General features: G+C 41.4%; 1 protein-coding gene and 1 long non-coding RNA gene across 3 annotated transcripts in view; both read left to right on the forward strand.

Annotated features, from left to right (window-relative positions):
- ano8a (anoctamin 8a) overlaps positions 1 to 2688 on the forward strand; it is a 127740-nt gene extending 125052 nt beyond the window's left edge. For both annotated transcript variants that reach the window (XM_034183015.1, XM_034183016.1), the window contains one exon: positions 1704 to 2688. In XM_034183015.1, coding sequence (XP_034038906.1) covers positions 1704 to 2345 — 642 coding nt within the window. In that variant the 3' untranslated portion in view covers positions 2346 to 2688. The remainder of the gene's footprint in view (positions 1 to 1703) is intronic.
- A 617-nt stretch (positions 2689 to 3305) lies between these two features.
- LOC117521683 lies at positions 3306 to 15461 on the forward strand. Its single transcript, XR_004564019.1, has 3 exons — positions 3306 to 3454; positions 12346 to 12349; positions 15451 to 15461. It is a non-coding gene; the product is annotated as an uncharacterized LOC117521683 (long non-coding RNA).
- The last annotated feature ends 3557 nt before the right edge of the window (positions 15462 to 19018 follow it).

The raw sequence follows: 19018 nt of genomic DNA on the forward strand, positions 1-19018 counted from the left end.
GTAGCTGTAGCCAGGTAGGGGTCATTGAAGATTTGGACAGGGGTCAAAAAATGCTCAAATCATATTGAAAAGTATACCACATTATGTTCTTATTTTCTGGTTATTTATTTTATCTGATCATAAAGATTCTAAAAAGCTATAGATAGACAATGTATGACTGAATGTTATGGAGTTGTACTTTCAGCTACTCCCAGTTTCTTAGGGTACAAACAGTAAATCTGATACAGATCTGCATTGGGATTTGGCATGAGTTTTATGCCAGATGCAACTCCACATTACATGGAGAATGGGCAGGGGTGGTCTTCAACTGCCAACCATCTGTTTTACAAGCAAGTGCACAAACCACTTGGCCACCACACTGCCTTATGAAATGTTTGGAGTTATGGGGTTAAAAAAAAAGCAGAAATGATCACAAAGGTCAATTTTAGTTTTTGCAGGAGTCAAAAGTTAAAGTTGCTCCAATTTAGAGAAGATATTACTGGCTCACAGATTACTAGGTGATGTAATAGGTTTTATAAATACAACAGTTTTGACAGTGTTGATTGTTTGGTCTCCAAAGTCATAGTCAAACAAGGTTAACGTCCATTGGATTCCATAACATACTATATTTATCAGATGTGATATGGCACTAAGCTGGTCTTTAATGTTTGTTGATCCCACCGCCAGACTGAGCCCCTTGCAATTGCAGATGTCTCCCTACATGTGGGCACTGATGTGGAACTGGCCTGTTCTTTACCTACGTGATGTGGGTCTCTCCTATCTGTTGGTGGTGGAAAGTTGTGCGTGTGTGTGGCTGACTCACCACCTGCTTCATCCCACGTCCTCCACAGCAGCTTCTGTCCTTTGACCCCACAAACGGCTCACTCACCTCACCCGGACATACTCTCTGCAGCAGCTTCTATCCTGGTGCCAGTCCATTCCTGACAGTGAGGTTTTTGTTGAAAGGTGGAAAACATTAACCTGCCTAAACCCAGCCAACTGCTACACAAAAATCAAGTTTAATTGCTCACAAACATACACGAGAGATAGTGCAAACTGTTCCTTTTTTAAAACCCTTTTATATCAATCAATAATTTGTGTCACTTTTTTGCTGAAATTGAAGCAACTTTATCTTTTGACCCCTGTATTAACTGAAATAGACCTTTGTCACCATTTTTGCTGTTTTTACCCCATAACTCCATAACATTCAGTCATAGATGTCCTAAACTATACCTGTTCAGAACCTTAATGATCAGACAAATAATGTGGTATACATTTCAATATGATTAGAGCAGTTTTATATTTTGACCCCTGTGTAATCCTTCACTGACTCCTACCTGATTATAGCTGCCACTCTGAAACAGCCACCATATATTTATGTGTATGCCATGGTATACTTTCATTGTAAGTGTTGTTTGGGCACATTCAGCATGGCTGAAAACTTGTTTGGCCCATGGAATACTTGGAATTGTTAGACTTTCCTTTTGTAGAATAGGTCTCCTTCAACTTCTTATTACGTTGATTGGTTCTTAAGCAATGATGATAGAAAATAGGGGCAATTACGCAGGTGTTTTCTAGACACAGAGTACTAGTAGTATAGTACGTGACCTTATAATACCAAACATACTCACATTTTCCTTATTTAGCCTGTTACATTTAATTGTCCTCTCTTATAATTTCTTTGACTTTGTCTTTGCTTTCATTTAAACACATTCCACTTTCAGAAGCATGAGCAGCAAGCCCAGCAGCATTTCCAGCAGCAACTCAGACGAAAGCGTGAAGAGGAGGAGCTTCAGCGACACAATGAGCTGCAGGTTGAGCTGCGTCAGGAGAGCGAGTATGCAAAGCCAGACACCCATCATCAGCATGACAAAGCGGGAGGAGGAAAGCCAGGGGACAAGCCTAAGCGACCCAGCTCTCTGCTGGGAAACAACAACGTGATGAAGCTGAAGCAGATCATTCCTCTCCAGGGGAAGTTTTCCTCTGGCACATCACGCTCCCCAGCCCAGTCACCCACAGGAGGTGAAGCAAAACTCCCTGGATTTCTCAAGTTTCTGAAGTCACCTGAGGTGAAAAAAGAGCCAGCAGTTGCAGCTGGAGTGACCTCGGCGTCAACAGTGAGCTCTTCAGCTTCACAGAGTGGCCAAGAGAGGTCGCAGTCCCCCAGTAGGACATTCAGTCCCGGGAAACTGTTCCATTTCAGCAAGTCAGAGGGTACGGTGGTGTGTGTAAACGGTACGCAGGCTGCCAACGCTCAGCCCAACAGGGCTGACTTAAATACCACGCCAGAGGAACTACCCTCCAACGAGGCCGAGAAGGAAACGAGACAGTCAACAGATTTAGAAAACTCTAGCTCAAGGAGTTAATAAACATTAACCAAACATCCATCCATCTATTTCCTAAACCCGCTGAAACGCGGGGTACACCCTGGACAGGCCGCCTGTCTGTAGACAGACAAACTCACTGATACTCACACCTACAGACAGTTTAGAGACTCACCAGTTCACCTCACGTGCATGTGTTTTTAAGTGGGAGAAACCCAGAGCACCCGGAGGAAACCCACTCAAACACGGAGAGAAGTTGCAAATTCGACACAGGAAGGACCAGGTGGGAAGCAAACCCATAATTATCTCCCACTGTGAGACAACAGTGCTAAACATGAAACCACCGTGCTGCCGTTCTCCAAACATACAGGTGGAATATTATAACTGTTCATAGTCCATGAGCCAGTCATCAGTTTTGACCTAATTGACACCACTTAAGGGAACAAAACAACATTTATACAATCCAGCATCAGGGAACCATGACCTACCCAAAAATGTATGATAGCCATCGCAGGGTGGTAGTTATGGCCAGGTAGGGGTCAATGAAGAATTACAGAGGTCAAAATTTTATAATGCTCCAATCATGTTAAAAAAATATACCACATTATTTATCTGATCATAACAATTCCTAAAAGGTATAGTTTGGACTAACTATGACTGAATATTATGGAGTTGTGGGGTAAAAACTGCAAAAATTGTGACAAAGGTCGGTTTCAGTTTGTAGAGAGGTCAAAAGTTTAAAGTTGCTCTAATTTCAACAACAACAACAACAAAAAAATGCAAATTATTGGTTGAAATAAAATAAATAAATGGAATAGTTTTGACCGTGTTGAATGCTTGGTCTGCAAAGTAAAGGTCAAATAAGGCTGATGTAATTTGGATTCTATGATATGTGACATATGTTACCCCATAATATGATAATTAAGCATGACAAATGGTGAAAACTAGTCCTTTTTAAAACCCTATTAACTCAATCAATAATTTGCATCACTTCTTACCAAAATTGGAGCAACTTTAACTTTTAACCCCTGTATGAAGTGAAACTGACCTTTGTCACCATTTTTGCTGTTTTTATTTCATAACTCCAGAACATTCAGTCATAGACAGTCCAAACTATACCTTTTGTGAATCATTATAATCAGAGAAATAATGTGCTTTATTTCTCAATATAATTTCTCAATTTTGACTTCTGTGTAATTCTTCATTGACCCCTACTTGGCTGTAACTACCACCCTGCGATAGCTATCATACATTTTTGTATAGGCCATAGTACACTGAGGCTAGATTCTAAGTATTGTTTCATCTCCTTAAGTGGTACTGAAATCCTGCTTGGCCCATGGACTATAAGGCGACGTTTTGACTCAGTCGTCAGTCACGCACCTGCACTGTAGAACATGTTGCTCAAAAAGAATCACCTGTAAAGTCTGTGAGTGTAAGAGCTGATGCAACTTACTGAACACTCGAGTAGCTTCCATGTACAAAATGTACAGTAAGTGTGACTCCTTCAGTAGGGCTTGAATGTCTGCCTGGTTGTCAGTAACACATTTATGTTGATACATAAACTGCTTTTAAACCAGGATGCGACCATCAATGAACATTCCAGTGTTTTCATTTTGTTGCCTGTATTGAATGCATGTTGTGTCATGTTGCATGCTTTACAAATCCATTTCAGCTCTCAAACACTTTCATAGTTATTGTATTCTTCTGCAATAGGTCAGATTATAGTCACTGTGACCACAAAAAATATCTATTTTTCTTAACTTTGGTTTTCTATGAATTATTTTACTACATAAATTAGTGAATGTACTTCTCTAATGCAAATAAATCTCACTTGAATGAACATCCATCAAGAGACAATGTACCGGCTGCTTTTGTTTACAGTGAGCAAATATCATGGGATGTCTCACGTTTTGCAAAAATGTGACATATAGGTATTTAAATTAGTTTAACAAATGAAATGATCAGAGTGAGAAAACTGATTGTTAGACACTTATTTGAAGAGCTTTTTTTTTTTCAATCAGGCTTTTTTTTTCCAACTACAATCTCAATATTTTTTTTTTATTTTCACGTAGGCTACATATATACAGTGAGGAAAATAAGTATTTGAACACCCTGCTATTTTGCAAGTTCTCCCACTTAGAAATCATGGCGTGGTCTGAAATTTTCATCTTAGGTGCATGTCCACTGTGAGAGACATAATCTAAAAAAAAAAAAAAAAATCTGGAAATCACAATGTATGATTTTTTTTTAATAATTTATTTGTATGTTACTGCTGCAAATAAGTATTTGAACACCTGTGAAAATCAATGTTAATATTTGGTACAGTAGCCTTTGTTTGCAATTACAGAGGTCAAACGTTTCCTGTAGTTTTTCACCAGGTTTGCACACACTGGTCCACTCCTCCACACAGATCTTCTCTAGATCTTTCAGGTTTGGAGTTTCAGCTTCCTCCAAAGATTTTCTATTGAGTTCATGTCTGGAAACTGGCCAGGCCGCTCCAGGACCTTGAAATGCTTCTTACAGAGCCCCTCCTTAGTTGCACTGGCTGTGTGTTTGGGGTCATTGTGATGCTGGAAGACCCAGCCATGACCCATCTTCAATGCTCTTACTGAGGGAAGGAGGTTGTTTGCCAAAATCTCGCAATACATGACCCCATCCAACCTCCCTTTAATATGGTGCAGTCGTCCTGTCCCCTTTGCAGAAGAGCACCCCCAGAGTATGATGTTTCCATCCCCATGCTTCACACTTGGGATGGTTTTCTTGGGGTTGTTCTCATCCTCTAAACATGGTAAGTGGAGTCGATTCCAAAAAGCTCTATTCTGGTCTCATCTGACCACATGATCTTCTCCCATGGCTGCTCTTGATCATCCAGATGGTCACTGATGAACTTCAAACGGGCCTGGACATGTGCTGGCTTGAGCAGGGGGACCTTGATGCCCTGCAGGATTTTAAACCATGACAGCATCATGTGTTACTAATGTAATCTTTGTGACTGTGGTCCCAGCTCTCTTCAGGTCATTGATCAGGTCCTCCTGTGTAGTTCTGAGCTTTCTCAGAATCATCCTTACCCCACAAAGTGAGATCTTGCATGGACTCCCAGACCGAGGGAGATTGACAGTCATCTTGTGTTTCTTCCTCTTTCTAATAAATAATCATAACAGTTGTTGTCTTCTACCAAGCTGCTTGCCTGTTGTCCTGTAGTCCATCCCAGCCTTGTGCAGGTCTACAGTTTTGTCCCTGGTGTCCTTAGACAGCTCTTTGGTCTTGGCTATGGTGGACAGGTTGGAGTGTGATTGATTGAGTGTGTGAACAGGTGTCTTTATACAGGTAACAAGTTCAAACAGGTGCAGTTAATACAGGTAAAGAGTGCAGAAGAAGAGGGCTTCTTAAAGAAAAATTAACAGGTCTGTGAGAACCAGAATTCTTGCTGGTTGGTAGGTGTTCAAATACTTGCAGCAGTGATTTTAAAAAATCATACATTGTGATTTCCTTATTTTTATTTTATTTTTTTTTAGATTGTGTCGCTCACAGTGGACATGCACCTAAGATGAAAATTTCAGACCCTCCATGATTTCTAAGTGGGAGAACTTGGAAAATCGCAGTGTGTTCAAATGCTTATTTTCCTATATATATATATATATATATATATATATATATATATAAGGATTAAACAACTCGAAGCTCAGTGTGCATTAGAAGCGTGAACGCTCCGAAAAGACCCATGAAGAGGACTGCCGAATTGACAGCTGTCCAGATGACACTCAGAGACACCCCCACAAGGAGGATAAGCCACAGAAGGTCACTGATGAAAGGGCTGGCTGTTCGCAGAGTGTTGTGCATTGATGGAAAGTTGACTGGAAGGGGAAAGTGTGGTCAAAAAAGATGCACAAGCAACAGGGATAACAACAGCCTTGAAAAGATCATCACACAAAGCCGATTAAAGAAATTGGTGGAGTTTCACAAGGAGTAGACTGAAACTGCAGGCAGATCATCAAGAGACATGACGCACAGATATCTTCAGGAAATTGGCATTCCTCGTGCCAAGCCACTCCTAAACCAAAGACAATGTCAGAAGCATCATAACTGTCCTAAGGACAAAAAGAACTGGAGAAGTCCAGACTCCTTCATTTGCATTTCATTTGGACATCAAGGTGCCAGACTCTGGAGGAAGATTGAAGAGGCACAGAATCTAAGTTGCTTGAAGTCCAGTGTGAAGTTTCCGCAGTCAGTGATGATTTGGGGAACCATACAATCTCTTGGCGTTGGTCCATTGTATTTTATCAAGTCCAAAGTCAATGCAGCCATCGACCAGGAGATTTTACAGCACTGTGTGCAGTGGTGGGCACAGATAACCAAAAAATTAACTTCGATAACAGATAATAAGATAACTGAAAAGTTATCTTTGATAAAGATAAACCGATAAACCACCCAAAAATGTATCGGAAGTTACAGATAATCGATAAATTCCGGTGTTGTCTCTGGTACATTTACAATTACTAACAAGCTGAAATTAATTTTTAACACGATCGCTTTTGAAAGCATCAAAAGCAACAAAAGACCCAAAGAATGAGCCAGAATGTTTGAGTATGCTGCCCCCTGTAGAACACAGCACAGATGAATCCTGAGAGCACCCACAAAATCAGCTCTCTACTAATCATATACATTTTTCTTTCAACATTCTGCCCCTGCTGGAAGCGCTTGTTTATTACAGCGCTCCCAGCACAGAGGCACCCAGAGAGCAGCCATAAGGTCAGCGCTCTATCAATTACAACGCTCCGGTCAAGCGGAGGTCTTGAAAAATAAAGTCATACTACCTCATGGTTTTGTGAAAATACTGATAGAATAACTCCATTAATGTCAATTCTGTCATTTGTACAAAGTTAAAATATAACATATATCTTTTAATGTTGAATAATGCACTAATTCTGAGGTTTTGTAACAAACACAGACTGACGCTTCCGGAGCACAGGCTTCAACGTTTCCCGCATAAGGCTCCGGATGACAAATAACTGGTTCGGGAGCCGAATCTCTGGATGACGGAGTTATCTGCACCGGTATCGATGGTGCCGCAGCTGGAGCAGCAGGAAGCGGAACAGCTTGCACTGCGAGCTCTGTAACACGGGCATCTGTTTGATTTGGTTCGCGAGGTGCTGTAATTGCTCCCAAATTCTCTCCAAGTGTTTTTGAACTTTTTCTGAAAAAGAAACCGCTTCTGCCGCTGGGTCCATTTTGGAATGGCCGGGAACTACTGTTATGTGTAGACGCGGGTTAGAGAACCGAACCAGCGTCTGACTGAACCCAGCGCTAAATAACCAGAAAGCGGTTCCGAAGAACAAATTTATTTTCCCTCCTATGCAATAATACAAGTGCAAACAAATGTTCAACAGCCTGGCGAGGTGAAGGACGGCACGCTCTCCAGCGCTCAAACGGTTCGGAGCCCGGCAGTTCTGGACTCAGGAACTCCGCCGACACCCCCCAGGTGGTTATGACAAGAACTGGCTCTGTGAAGGACGGAAAAGGTGAGGTAAGTCAACATTGCTACACGACATACCATTCAGAGGCACACATCAGCAGCAACACGTTCAGGTCTGAATTTAGGCTTAATTTAAAAGAGCAGCTTCTCACAACAGGTGGAGGATCATCAACCCGTACGCCACAGCGGTGAGGAGCAAACCATACAATTACCACCAACGTTCAAGTATAGCTGCGTAAAGACGCCAAATTACCATTATCAATCATTCCAGCAATAATCATCTCTGAAGTGTGCTGACAGCATGTGTCCCTCACCCGTCCTCCTTCACAGGCACAATGTGTCAAAAGAGCGAGACAAAGGAACACCTCCGTTTCGGAGTGTTAAAGGACAAGTTTGGACATGCCTATCTCGGCTTTCAGTGCTTGCCAGTCGAGTGACTATAAGAGAAACTGTGGAGAGCTGGGCATGTCCCAACTTGTCCTTTAACACTCCGAAACGGAGGTGTTCCTTTGTCTCGCTCGATCAGCGAATCGGTCCTGATGCGCGAAGCCTTCGCACGGCTTTCCATGACAAAATCTCTTGTTAAAAGTGAAATCTTCTGGAAAATGGCTGATGTCCAGCTCTTGTGATAACCAGAGAAAGAGCACACGATGGTCCCAGCTCCACACAGCGATCCGTTTAGAAATGATGTGGTGGTTTCTGCCTCTCGATGGCGGCTCGGAGCGCGGCGCACCGTGCGCCATTGTGGGGCGTCCTTAAAGCTGTAGTAACAGTCCTTATTCTCCGTGAAGCCCGTAAAATTTTCACCGAAAGCCAGATAAATTTTTCGAATGGTTTCCAGCTGCTTGTCTCTAACAGTTTCTGAAAAAATTCTGATGGAAAAAAAGCCCAAATCATTCCCCCATTTCCTGACAATGAAACAACGACGAGAGGGGTGGAGCAGTGCTCACTCAAAGCCTGCCCACAGGCTAATGACGCAACCGACAGGCGTGGAAAAACTCATGCATGCGCACGAAGGTTCAAGCTTGGCTGACGTAAAAACATATGAATCAAATCCATATAGTTTTTGAAAAAAATAAAAAAGGTACGATACTTTTCTGACAGACCTCGTATCTTTTCTCTGGATTGAGTTTATGAAATACTGCAGTAATACTTTAGACTATTTCTTGTAACTGGAAACATCATCAAATTGCAATTACAAAAAAATGCTCAAAGCATTTTAGTATAAGGGGTGTGAGCGGAAAATAAAAAATAAAAAAAAGAGGCCAAACGACCCTTGTGATTTTCTGGCCTGACTGGGATTCAAACAGAGGATCCTCTGGTCACAAATGCTTTAATGTCTGAGATACTGAATTGGCTTGAAGCACTTTGGTGCTGTGTTGCCACAGTTACTTTGAAAAGTTACTTCATTAGTTATTATTTACAGTTACATTTTACAGTCACTTCATTAGCAGCTGCAGACAACTTGTCGGCAGCTGCTGAATGTAACTAATAAAGTGACTAGTAATTGAACTTGGCTATTTTTAAGATAGAATACTCAGAAAAGTAACTATAAGTTACTTGGCTGATTATTTTGCTGATTACTCAATCTTAAGAGTAACCAAGTTAGATTGCTTGTTATTTACAAGTTGTTGGCAGCTGCTAATAAAGTAACTGTATAAAGCTGCGAATGAAGTAACTGTATAAAGTAACTAATAAAGTAACTTTTTTAAAGTAAATGTGGCAACACTGCTTTGGGGGCACATAACTCAAAAATGTTTGGGAAGCACTGACGCCTGCTGATTTCTTCTACAAGTGCCGACATTAATTCCAGGCTGATGACAACACATTTCATTTTAAAATGAGCTCAATATGGAGTTAAGTGAAAAGCACATAAAACTGACTGAACAACTAACTCAATAAAAAAGATGAATATTTCAATGAAATCTGGGAAAGCTGGAGCTTCCTGTGTTGGGCTGGAAGCTGCTTTATGACTCATAAAGCTCACAGTGTCAGTCTTACATCACACAGCCCTCTTTGTTGTCACAAAGGACAAAAACCCTCATTAGGAGCCTCAGTTCAGCAAGTTATTGTTCCACAGCAAGTGAGCAGAGAAACACCTGACTTCATTCTGACACATTCAACAAATCATCAGTAAATCCATCAACCTAAAGGACTCAGACAATCAACAAAATGGTAAGTTTTTCTCATGATTCTCCTTTTTGTTTATACTGGTTTATCAGAGTGTCTGTGCTTCATAATCACTGGTGGTTGTTGTTTTTTTGTTTTTTTTTTCTGTTTTTCCACAGCATCAGGAAGAGATGATCCACAAGGAGTTGACTGAGGTAGAAGAAGCTAACGAGATGATGCTCCAGCTGACACAGTGTTTGGAGCAGAACTATGAGGAGCTCGGGAACATGAAGAAGATGTATTCAGAGCAGGCAAAGATTGACAAGGAAGCTCTGCTGAAAGAAAAAGCACAAGTGAAGGAACTCAGATATGAGCTGGAAGACATGAAGAATCACTTCATCCAGGAGCTGAAAGATACAAAGTATGAATATAAAAAAATGTTGGAGGCCAAGGACAAATGTCTGCAAATGAAAGAACAGAGCCACCAGGAACAGATGAAAGACAAACATGATTATTTCCAAAAAAAGCTGGCAGCCCAGAAGGAGCAGTTTAAAAAAGAGTTGCAAGATACCAAACAACAGTACATCCAAGAGCTTAAAGACACAAAATTTGAAAATATGAAAATGCTGCAGGCCAAGGACAAATGTCTGAAAATGAAGGAACAGAACCACCAGGAACAGATGAAGAACAAAGATGTTTATCTCCGAAAAGAGCTGGCAGCTCAGAAGGAGCAGTTTAAAAAAGAGCTGCTGGCCCAAGAGAAGAAACACAAAAAGGAGCTTGAATCCACGATCGAAGATTTTCAAAATAAGCTGGAAGACTGTGAGGAGATGTTTAAAAAGAAGCTGGAGGACAAGGAAGAAGCTTTCAAAAAGCACCTTGAAACCATGAAGACTCCAAAGGACAATTATCGTCGATATGTGATGGCAGGAATGTTTCTTTTTGTTGGGTTGGTGTCAACAAAGCTCCTCATCACAAAGTCCTGAACAGATCTCCAAAATCAAGAGACAGTCATTCAGTCCAGGATGGAGATGAACAGTCCAATGAGGATAAAAATATTTTATGTGGATTTTTGTTGTCTTTGTGAAAGTGTTTTGAAAATCTCAACGTTTGAATCCATCAATAAAGAATCTGACAGTGACAGTGGCTGTTTCCAGTGAAAACACACCCACACAATTAAAATACAAAATAAATTTCATTGTTTCCACATTTAACTTGAATTTTTTTTGGAAAATAATCTATGCGTTTTCAGATCACTTTTGTTGATATTAAACATTAAAAACTGATATCTGTCTGAGTCAGAACTAAAGTTCACAGGCTTTGTTACAACATGGTAGAAAATTGATCTCCTCAAGCACAGACGTGATCTTGCAGCTCTATAACAGAGTCTGGAAATCTGGGACACTTCCATTAGCATGGAAACAATGTTGGTGTCCCAATTGGAAAACCAAGGAAAGATAAATGTGAAGTTAGCAGTTATAGACAAATTACATTGACATCTGACTTATGTAAAATAGTGGCATGCATGGTCACTGATAGGCTAACCTATATAGTAGAAATCAGTCCTGATCAGAGTGGCTTTGGCCATGGGAGGATGACCATTGATCCAGTGCTCTGCTTGGAGGATTTTATTAGGAAAGCTCAAGCTAATAAAGAACTGGTAGGCGCAGACTTTTTTATATTGAAAAGGCATATGACATGTTGTATGATATGATATGAGAATGTTTAATGGGATTATGGATTTTTTTTGAAGAACAGAAGCCCACTCGACGATTTATCCAATAGACAATGGAGTTCCACAAGGGAGTGTGTGCAGTCCCTTACTGTTTAACATCATGATTAATGATATTTTCTCAGAGGTAGAAGTTAGTCTTGGAGGGTCTTTGTCTGCAGATGTGAGGGGTGCTCCGGGAGTACGGGGTCCAGGGTCCTTTGCTAAGGGCTATCCGGTCCCTGTACGACCGCAGCAGGAGCTTGGTTCGCATTGCCGGTAGTAAGTCAAACCTGTTTCCAGTGTACGTTGGCCTCCGCCAGGGCTGCCCTTTGTCACCGGTTCTGTTCATTATTTTTGTGGACAGAATTTCTAGGTGCAGCCAGGGTGTAGAGGGGGTCTGGTTTGGGAACCACAGAATCTCATGTCTGCTGTTTGCGGACGATGTGGTTCTGTTGGCTTCATCAAATCAGGACCTTCATCGTGTACTGGGGTGGTTTGCAGCCGAGTGTGAAGCGTCCAGGATGAAAATCAACACCTCCAAATCCGAGGCCATGGTTCTCGACCGGAAAAAGGCGCTTTGCCCTCTTCAGGTCGGTGGAGTGTCCTTGCCTCAAGTGGAGGAGTTTAAGTATCTCGGGGTCTTGTTCACGAGTGAGGGACGGATGGAGCGTGAGATCGATAGACGGATCAGTGCAGCGTCTGCAGTGATGCGGTCGCTATATCGGACCGTCATGGTGAAGAGAGAGCTGAGTAGGGGGGCAAAGCTCTCGATTCACCGATCGATCTACGTTCCGATCCTCACCTATGGTCATGAGATTTGGCTCATGATCGAAAGAACGAGATCGCGAGTACAAGCGGCCGAGATGAGTTTCCTCCGCAGGGTGGCTGGGCGCTCCCTTAGAGATAGGGTGAGGAGCTCGGAGTCGAGCCGCTGCTCCTCCACGTCGAAAGGAGTCAGTTGAGGTGGCTCGGGCATCTTTTCCGGATGCCCTCTGGACGCTTCGCTGGAGAGGTGTTCCGGGCACGTCCCATTGGGAGGAGGCCCTGGGGAAGACCCAGGACATGCTGGAGGGACTACATCTCTCGGCTGGCTTGGGAACGCCTTGGGGTTCCCCCGGAGGAGCTGGGGGAGGTGTGTGTGGATCGGGAGGTCTGGGCAATTTGCTTGAGCTGCTGCCCCCACGACCCGACTCCAGATAAAGCGGAAGAAAATGGATGGATGAATGGATGGATACACACACACACACACACACACACACACACACACACACACACACACACACACACACACACAGATGTGTGGATGAAAAAAATTCAAATTGACACAAATATATTTATACTGTAAACTCAAATTATTTAACAACAGGATCAGGAAGATGGCTGATCCAGACCGATCAGACGCAGCTACAGTGAAGAGGATTCAGCCTGCGTTGGCCAGCTGAGCGATTTTGATTTCTTTCTGTTTATATCAATGAATCTTAATGTGCCTCACCTCCTTCCTTTGTGTCTGTCTACCAGGTCAGCCAGTTTGCTCATAACTGTGTGTGAACGTTCTTTCTTTCATTCGACCTTTTAAAGAATATGCTGGATTCATATGTGTGAAAGAGTGTTTCACCTACCAGTTCAGTCTATTAGGAGAGAATTGACTGCACCTATCTAAGGTGACTCATGCACAAAGTGTTTCCGAAAACCGAAAATTATGTTACAACCTTACTCCAAAATGGATGAAATTCATTTTTGTCCCCCCAAAATTCTACACACAATACCCCATAATGACAATGTGAAGAACTTATTTTTACAAATGTATTAAAAATAAAACAAACTAAGAAATCACATGTACCAAAGTATTCACAGTTTTTGACATGAAGCTATCAACATAAAAGTTCCCACAGTTGACAGTGCAGGTCAGAGCACAAACCAAGCATGAAGTCAAAGGAATTGTCTGTAGAGGGCATCATGTTTGGAGAAAACCAGGCACCTTCCCTACAGTGAAGCATGGCGGTGGCAGCATCATGCTGTCGGGATTGTTTTCAGCAGCAGGAACTGGGAGACTAGTCAGGATTGAGGGAAAGATGAATGCAGCAATGTACAGAGACATCCTGGATGAAAACCTGCTCCAGAGCACTCTTGACTTCACACTGGGGTGAGGGTTCATCTTTTAGCAGGACGATGACCCTAAGCACACGGTCAAGATATCAAAGGAGTGGCTTCAGGACAACTCTGTGAATGTCCTTGAGTGGCCCAGCCAGAGCCCAGACCTGAATCTGATTGAACATCTCTGGAGAGATCTGAAAATGGCTGTGCACTGACGCTCCCCATCCAACCTGATGCAGCTTGAGAGGTGCTGCAAAGAGGAATGGACAAAACTGCCCAAAGATAGGTGCACCAAGCTTGTGGCATCATATTCAAGAAGACATGAGGCTGTAAATACTGCCAAAAGTGCATCAATAAAGTATTCAGCAAAGGGTGTGAATACTTCCGTACACGTGATTGCATATTTTTTTATTTTTAATACTTTTACAAAAAAAAAAAAAAAAAACTTTTTTTCATGTTGTTATTATGGGGTGTTTTGGAGAGAATTTTGGAATAATGCTGTAACATAACAAAATATGGAGAAAGTGAAGTGCTGTGAATACTTTCCGGGTGCATCGTACCAGAGACTGCATGGTCTAACAGTGCAATTTCACACATCATGAAGATGGACCGTGACTCCTTCAGAAGATGAGGTCCTCGCCAGAAAGGTTGACCGATCTTGTAGACAGTTAGATGTTGAATAATGGTGACTGTGAGTTTTCTCCGTCTGTTGTTGTCAGAAAAATAATATAATAATAATAATAATAATAATAATAACAACCACCTTGACTTGCAACAGAGGAAGAGGAAGACAGACGTCTTCAAGACTTCAATTTGAAGTCTTTATTACCGCAGGAGTGTCATCCCTGAAGCACATTAACAAAACCTCAGAATATATCCAGTCTGGATCACGGGGTGTGGGGGGGTGACGTAGCAACGCCTTACAGTCATAACTCACTTCACCCTTTCCAACACAGCTGCCAGTCTTCTCTAACTCAAGGTTGGCCTCAGCCTTCTAAGGTGGCAAAGTTTATATTCTCACACAAGCTTTTAGCAATAACAGTGTCGTTCAAATGCAAGCATAAAACAATATATTCAAAGAACCTATGATGAGACCAAAAAGGAAAGACACACACTTTTCTGAGTTTCTCATTACCCTATAATGATAAAAAAGGTATTTTTCTCACAGTTGTCTTAACCTGTGAACTTTGTCCCCCTGTCACAGAACCGCTTGTGTGAAGCACCTTGAGGCACCTTTGTTGTGATTTTGTACTTTATAAATTGAATTGAATTGGTAATATTTGTCAGAGCAAACAGCTCCACCAACAGAAGCTAAAAATCCAAAAGGGGCCAAGACAGGAAACAAAGCAACAAACATTTCTTTCAGAGGCTCTGTAGGGTAGAGGGTGATATGTCAGCAGAGGCAATTTCTCTAAGACTGCAAGGGAAGCTGAGCTTCCCCTAAAAAGTCAAAAATTTAATTGTGAAATATGTACAGTTGTGTTATTTCATTGGCTCCACATACCTTAGAACACGTTCATCTCAAAGACGATTTGCTTACTACAAATCAGATGACTCGATTTTGTTAACTTTGCATACATTCCCGTATCGTCAATGGCATAGATTTCAAGAAATTGTTTTCTTATACGGTCTGTGGTCAGTGCATTTGCCTGTAGAAGAGGAGTTTCCATTCACTTTAATGGGACTGCATTGCACCTTTTTTTATTCACTAAAAGGACATATCAAATAACGTCCCGATTAGCAACACAACATTAAAGTATTCATGATTGTAAGTCTATCTGCGCACATGCAGTAATAGTTAGTGGTCGCTGATGTATTTTATTGCTAATTATCCCTCTCGCTTGGCAAGTTAGCAGGGGCATTTCCGGAAAACATCTTACTTGGCATTTCTCATCATGTCTTGGTGTGTGACATACATTGTAGGAAAAGCAGAAACGTTGCGATGGATGACAGAGTGACATAGAAGTACAGAGAGGAGGTGACAGACTTTACCAGGAAACTCTTAATTTTTTGAAAGTCCGTCAGATTTTGAATCCTAACTTGTGCTATGCTGTCTGTATCACAGGATGCTGTTTTACTGCCGTGAAGCAGCTGTATTTCTTACATTGGAAAAGTCAGAATATGTTATTTTAAGGAAAATACAGACTTTTTATCTAATGTGCCAGAATTGTGAGAGAATTTTGAGAGGAGCTGACACAGAGCTGCTGCTGTTGTTGTGGTTCTGTCAGCGTTGGGGTTTTAGTTGGTTTAACCTCCTGTTTCCTCTTTGTTAGTCTCTGTTTCTCACATCTGTCCTCAGCTCCTATCTGCGATTATCTCCTCTCTGCTCCCATCTCATGTTTCATAGTATTATTCCCAGTCTCTTATCTTGCATCACCTGTTTTCTGGTCTATCATTCCCTGCTTCTTCTCTGATATCACTTATCTGCTGCCACCTGGTGTTCCCTTTATAACTTTGTTTCATGTAGTGTCTAAATGTTTGCTTCCCTCTGGTGTTTGTTCTGGTCCCTACACGTATTTAGTGTTGATTCATTCCAACTGCTGGATTCTGCACCTGCCTCCGGATTAGTTTGGGTATTTCAGTCATCGGTTGTCTTTCTTTAGGTTGCGGGTTCATTGCATTTTGTTTGACGGCTTCTTGCCTCCTACGTCTACTTTTACTCCTACTCTGGGGTTGAACACATTTCCTAAGAAGGAAGAACTTGTCTCAGTTTACCCGTGCCTTTGGTTTGGACTTCCTGGTTTTAGAAGAAAATACTTTTTCTGTTAACTTCTGTCTTTAGGTTGGAACTCATCTTCGAAGGAAAGACGTTACTTAGTTGTTTCCAGTTTTTGTGTATATTTTGTTGAGGAGGGGATCTAAAGTCCCGCCAGTGACTGTTCTTCAACCTGTTAAGATGTCACTCTCTTCCATGGATTCTTGTGCGGGGGCGAACAGATAACACAGACAATAAATGTAGTGATACAGACCTTGTAATTTATTCAGCAGAACAGATCAACGACAGAAGTCATCAAACGCCAGGCGGGTTCAAAGCCATCACACTTTAAGACACATCAACAATACCAGCAGTGTGTTCAACTAAGAACCCTGAAATGCGGAAAAGCAACAGTTATTATAGTCTTTGAGTCTCTGTCTGTTAGGGTGATGTCCTCTTCTGATTGGCTGGCCAGGCATGGCCGTGGTTTATTGTTTGTTTGGATCCCCATTAGCTGTAGCTTTGCTGCAGCTACTCTTCCTGGGGTCCAACAGATTTACAAATATAGTAAATCAAAAATACATTTGAAAATATATAAAAAAATATAAATGAAAATAAAAAATCACATCAAAACCAGAAACATATCAAATCAAATTAATCAACTATACATGGTGAAAGGGTTGATTCAGATTACTCCTTATACCAATAAATACTGTTTTAGAAGTTTTTTTTAAAGAAACATTAATTTGCAATGTCTTTGATGTGATCCAATAATAAATTCCATTCATGCATACCCCTAAATGTGACAGTGTTCTTGATGGCATTGGTTCCAGCTACAGGTAATGTAAAATTTCCCACCACAGCATGTCTGGTTTTGTAAGTATGATTTTCTGAACTAAAAGAAAAATTTCTAAACAAAATACAAGGTAACTTAGTGACAATAATCTAACAAAAATGATCAGCGAATATAAAAGTCTATCTTTGACTAACAACCAGTTTAATTTTTTATGCATTGTGATGATATTTGTCTTATAACTGCATCTAAGTGCCACACGAGCAGCCTTATTCTGAATAACTGGGAATAATCTTGTCAGAACAGGCCGGGGCCCGTCTACCATGGTGGCTGGACCCACAATGCAAACTCCCGGACTAGGCTTAGGTGTAGGAGAAAACATGGTCTTTATTCCAGGCTCTGGTTCGGTACACATGATCAAGCAGCGGAGCAGAGGTACAATCAGGATCAGGCAAAAACGCAGTCATGGCTGAGCAGGGGTCAGAGGCACGAGCAAACACAGACGTCCGGGACAAGGCAAGAAGCATGGTCGAGGAAAACAGAGCAGAGGTACGATACACGGCAAAGCAAAAATCAGAACTGACAAAGGCGCTGGAATGTGTACGAGATAACAAACTGGCAGTGAGCTGTGAGACTGTGATGGTTTAAATAAGGAGCAAACAAATTAGGGTGAGGTGAAGCAGGTGCATGGAAGTCTCTGGAAGGGGGCGTGACCAGGGGAGCCAAAGGTTGTGCAGAGTACAAGATATTGAAGGAAGGAAAGCACAGAGGAGTGAAGTAACAGACAAAGACATGAGCTGGAGCAAGAGTGGGAGTGAATGAAAACACAAAGCAGACAAACAAGGTGGGAAACAAAGACATGGGGCAGGTGCAGTGATGTGAACATAATAAGCTGGGTGTGAGGAATAAACTAACACTGAATGTGAAACTACAAAAACAAGAACTGAAATCAAACATGAGCATGTGAACAAAAGCAACTAGAACTGATCAGGAAATCAACACAAAAGAAAAATTAAACAGGAACAGTCTAATAAACAAAACCTGATATAAAAGTACAACAGAAAACAACAGCCAACAAATACAGAAGAAAGCTAAATGATAAACAATGAAAACACAAACTGGCTGAACAGAACTAGAACAGAACAATGGCTAAAGTATGAAAAGTAACAAAGTGATAAGAAAAACATAACTGAATAACTCATGATGAAAATAATTACTGATAAATCAAAGCTGAAACAGAAAAAAAAACAAGGGCTCAGCGCCCTGACCCTGCCAAATGTTCTGAATAACTGGGACTCACCCCCCTGTTAAGCCCACAGGGGGGTGATTCCTCTTTCTTCAAAAAAATTGGCATATAAGGGAATGTTTCTTATTTCTTCAAAAAGTTGGGCATGAGTGGGGTTCTGATTGGTCCTCTTGATCACCCGATACATGGGTGGCAGTCATGGCCAGATGACTAACAGGCAAGAGAGGTTACTAGGACATCATGCCTGAGCTTCAGAACTAGATCTGGCCTTTCTGGACATTCTATAGATATGGTGTCGTTTTCCAGAAAGTTAGTGAGTCATTGTCAGCAGGAAGACAGCATGTTTAAACTTTGCACACTTTATCACAATGAGTAAGAATAAATGCATATAAACTTATAATATATTAATACAGGGTTATGACATTGCTAAATCTTAAGCATGAGCTAACACCATCATAATATTCAGCATAAAACATAATTTAATACATTGTTACATTAAATCAATGAATAATTCCAATTTAATCAGTACCCCTATTGATTTAAGGTATAGCGCGCTTAGTCCCAATTATCTGTTACCATTTTTATAATGAA

Source organism: Thalassophryne amazonica, chromosome 12 (assembly GCF_902500255.1).
Source record: "Thalassophryne amazonica chromosome 12, fThaAma1.1, whole genome shotgun sequence".
In the NCBI taxonomy this organism is placed as follows: Eukaryota; Metazoa; Chordata; class Actinopteri; order Batrachoidiformes; family Batrachoididae; genus Thalassophryne; species Thalassophryne amazonica.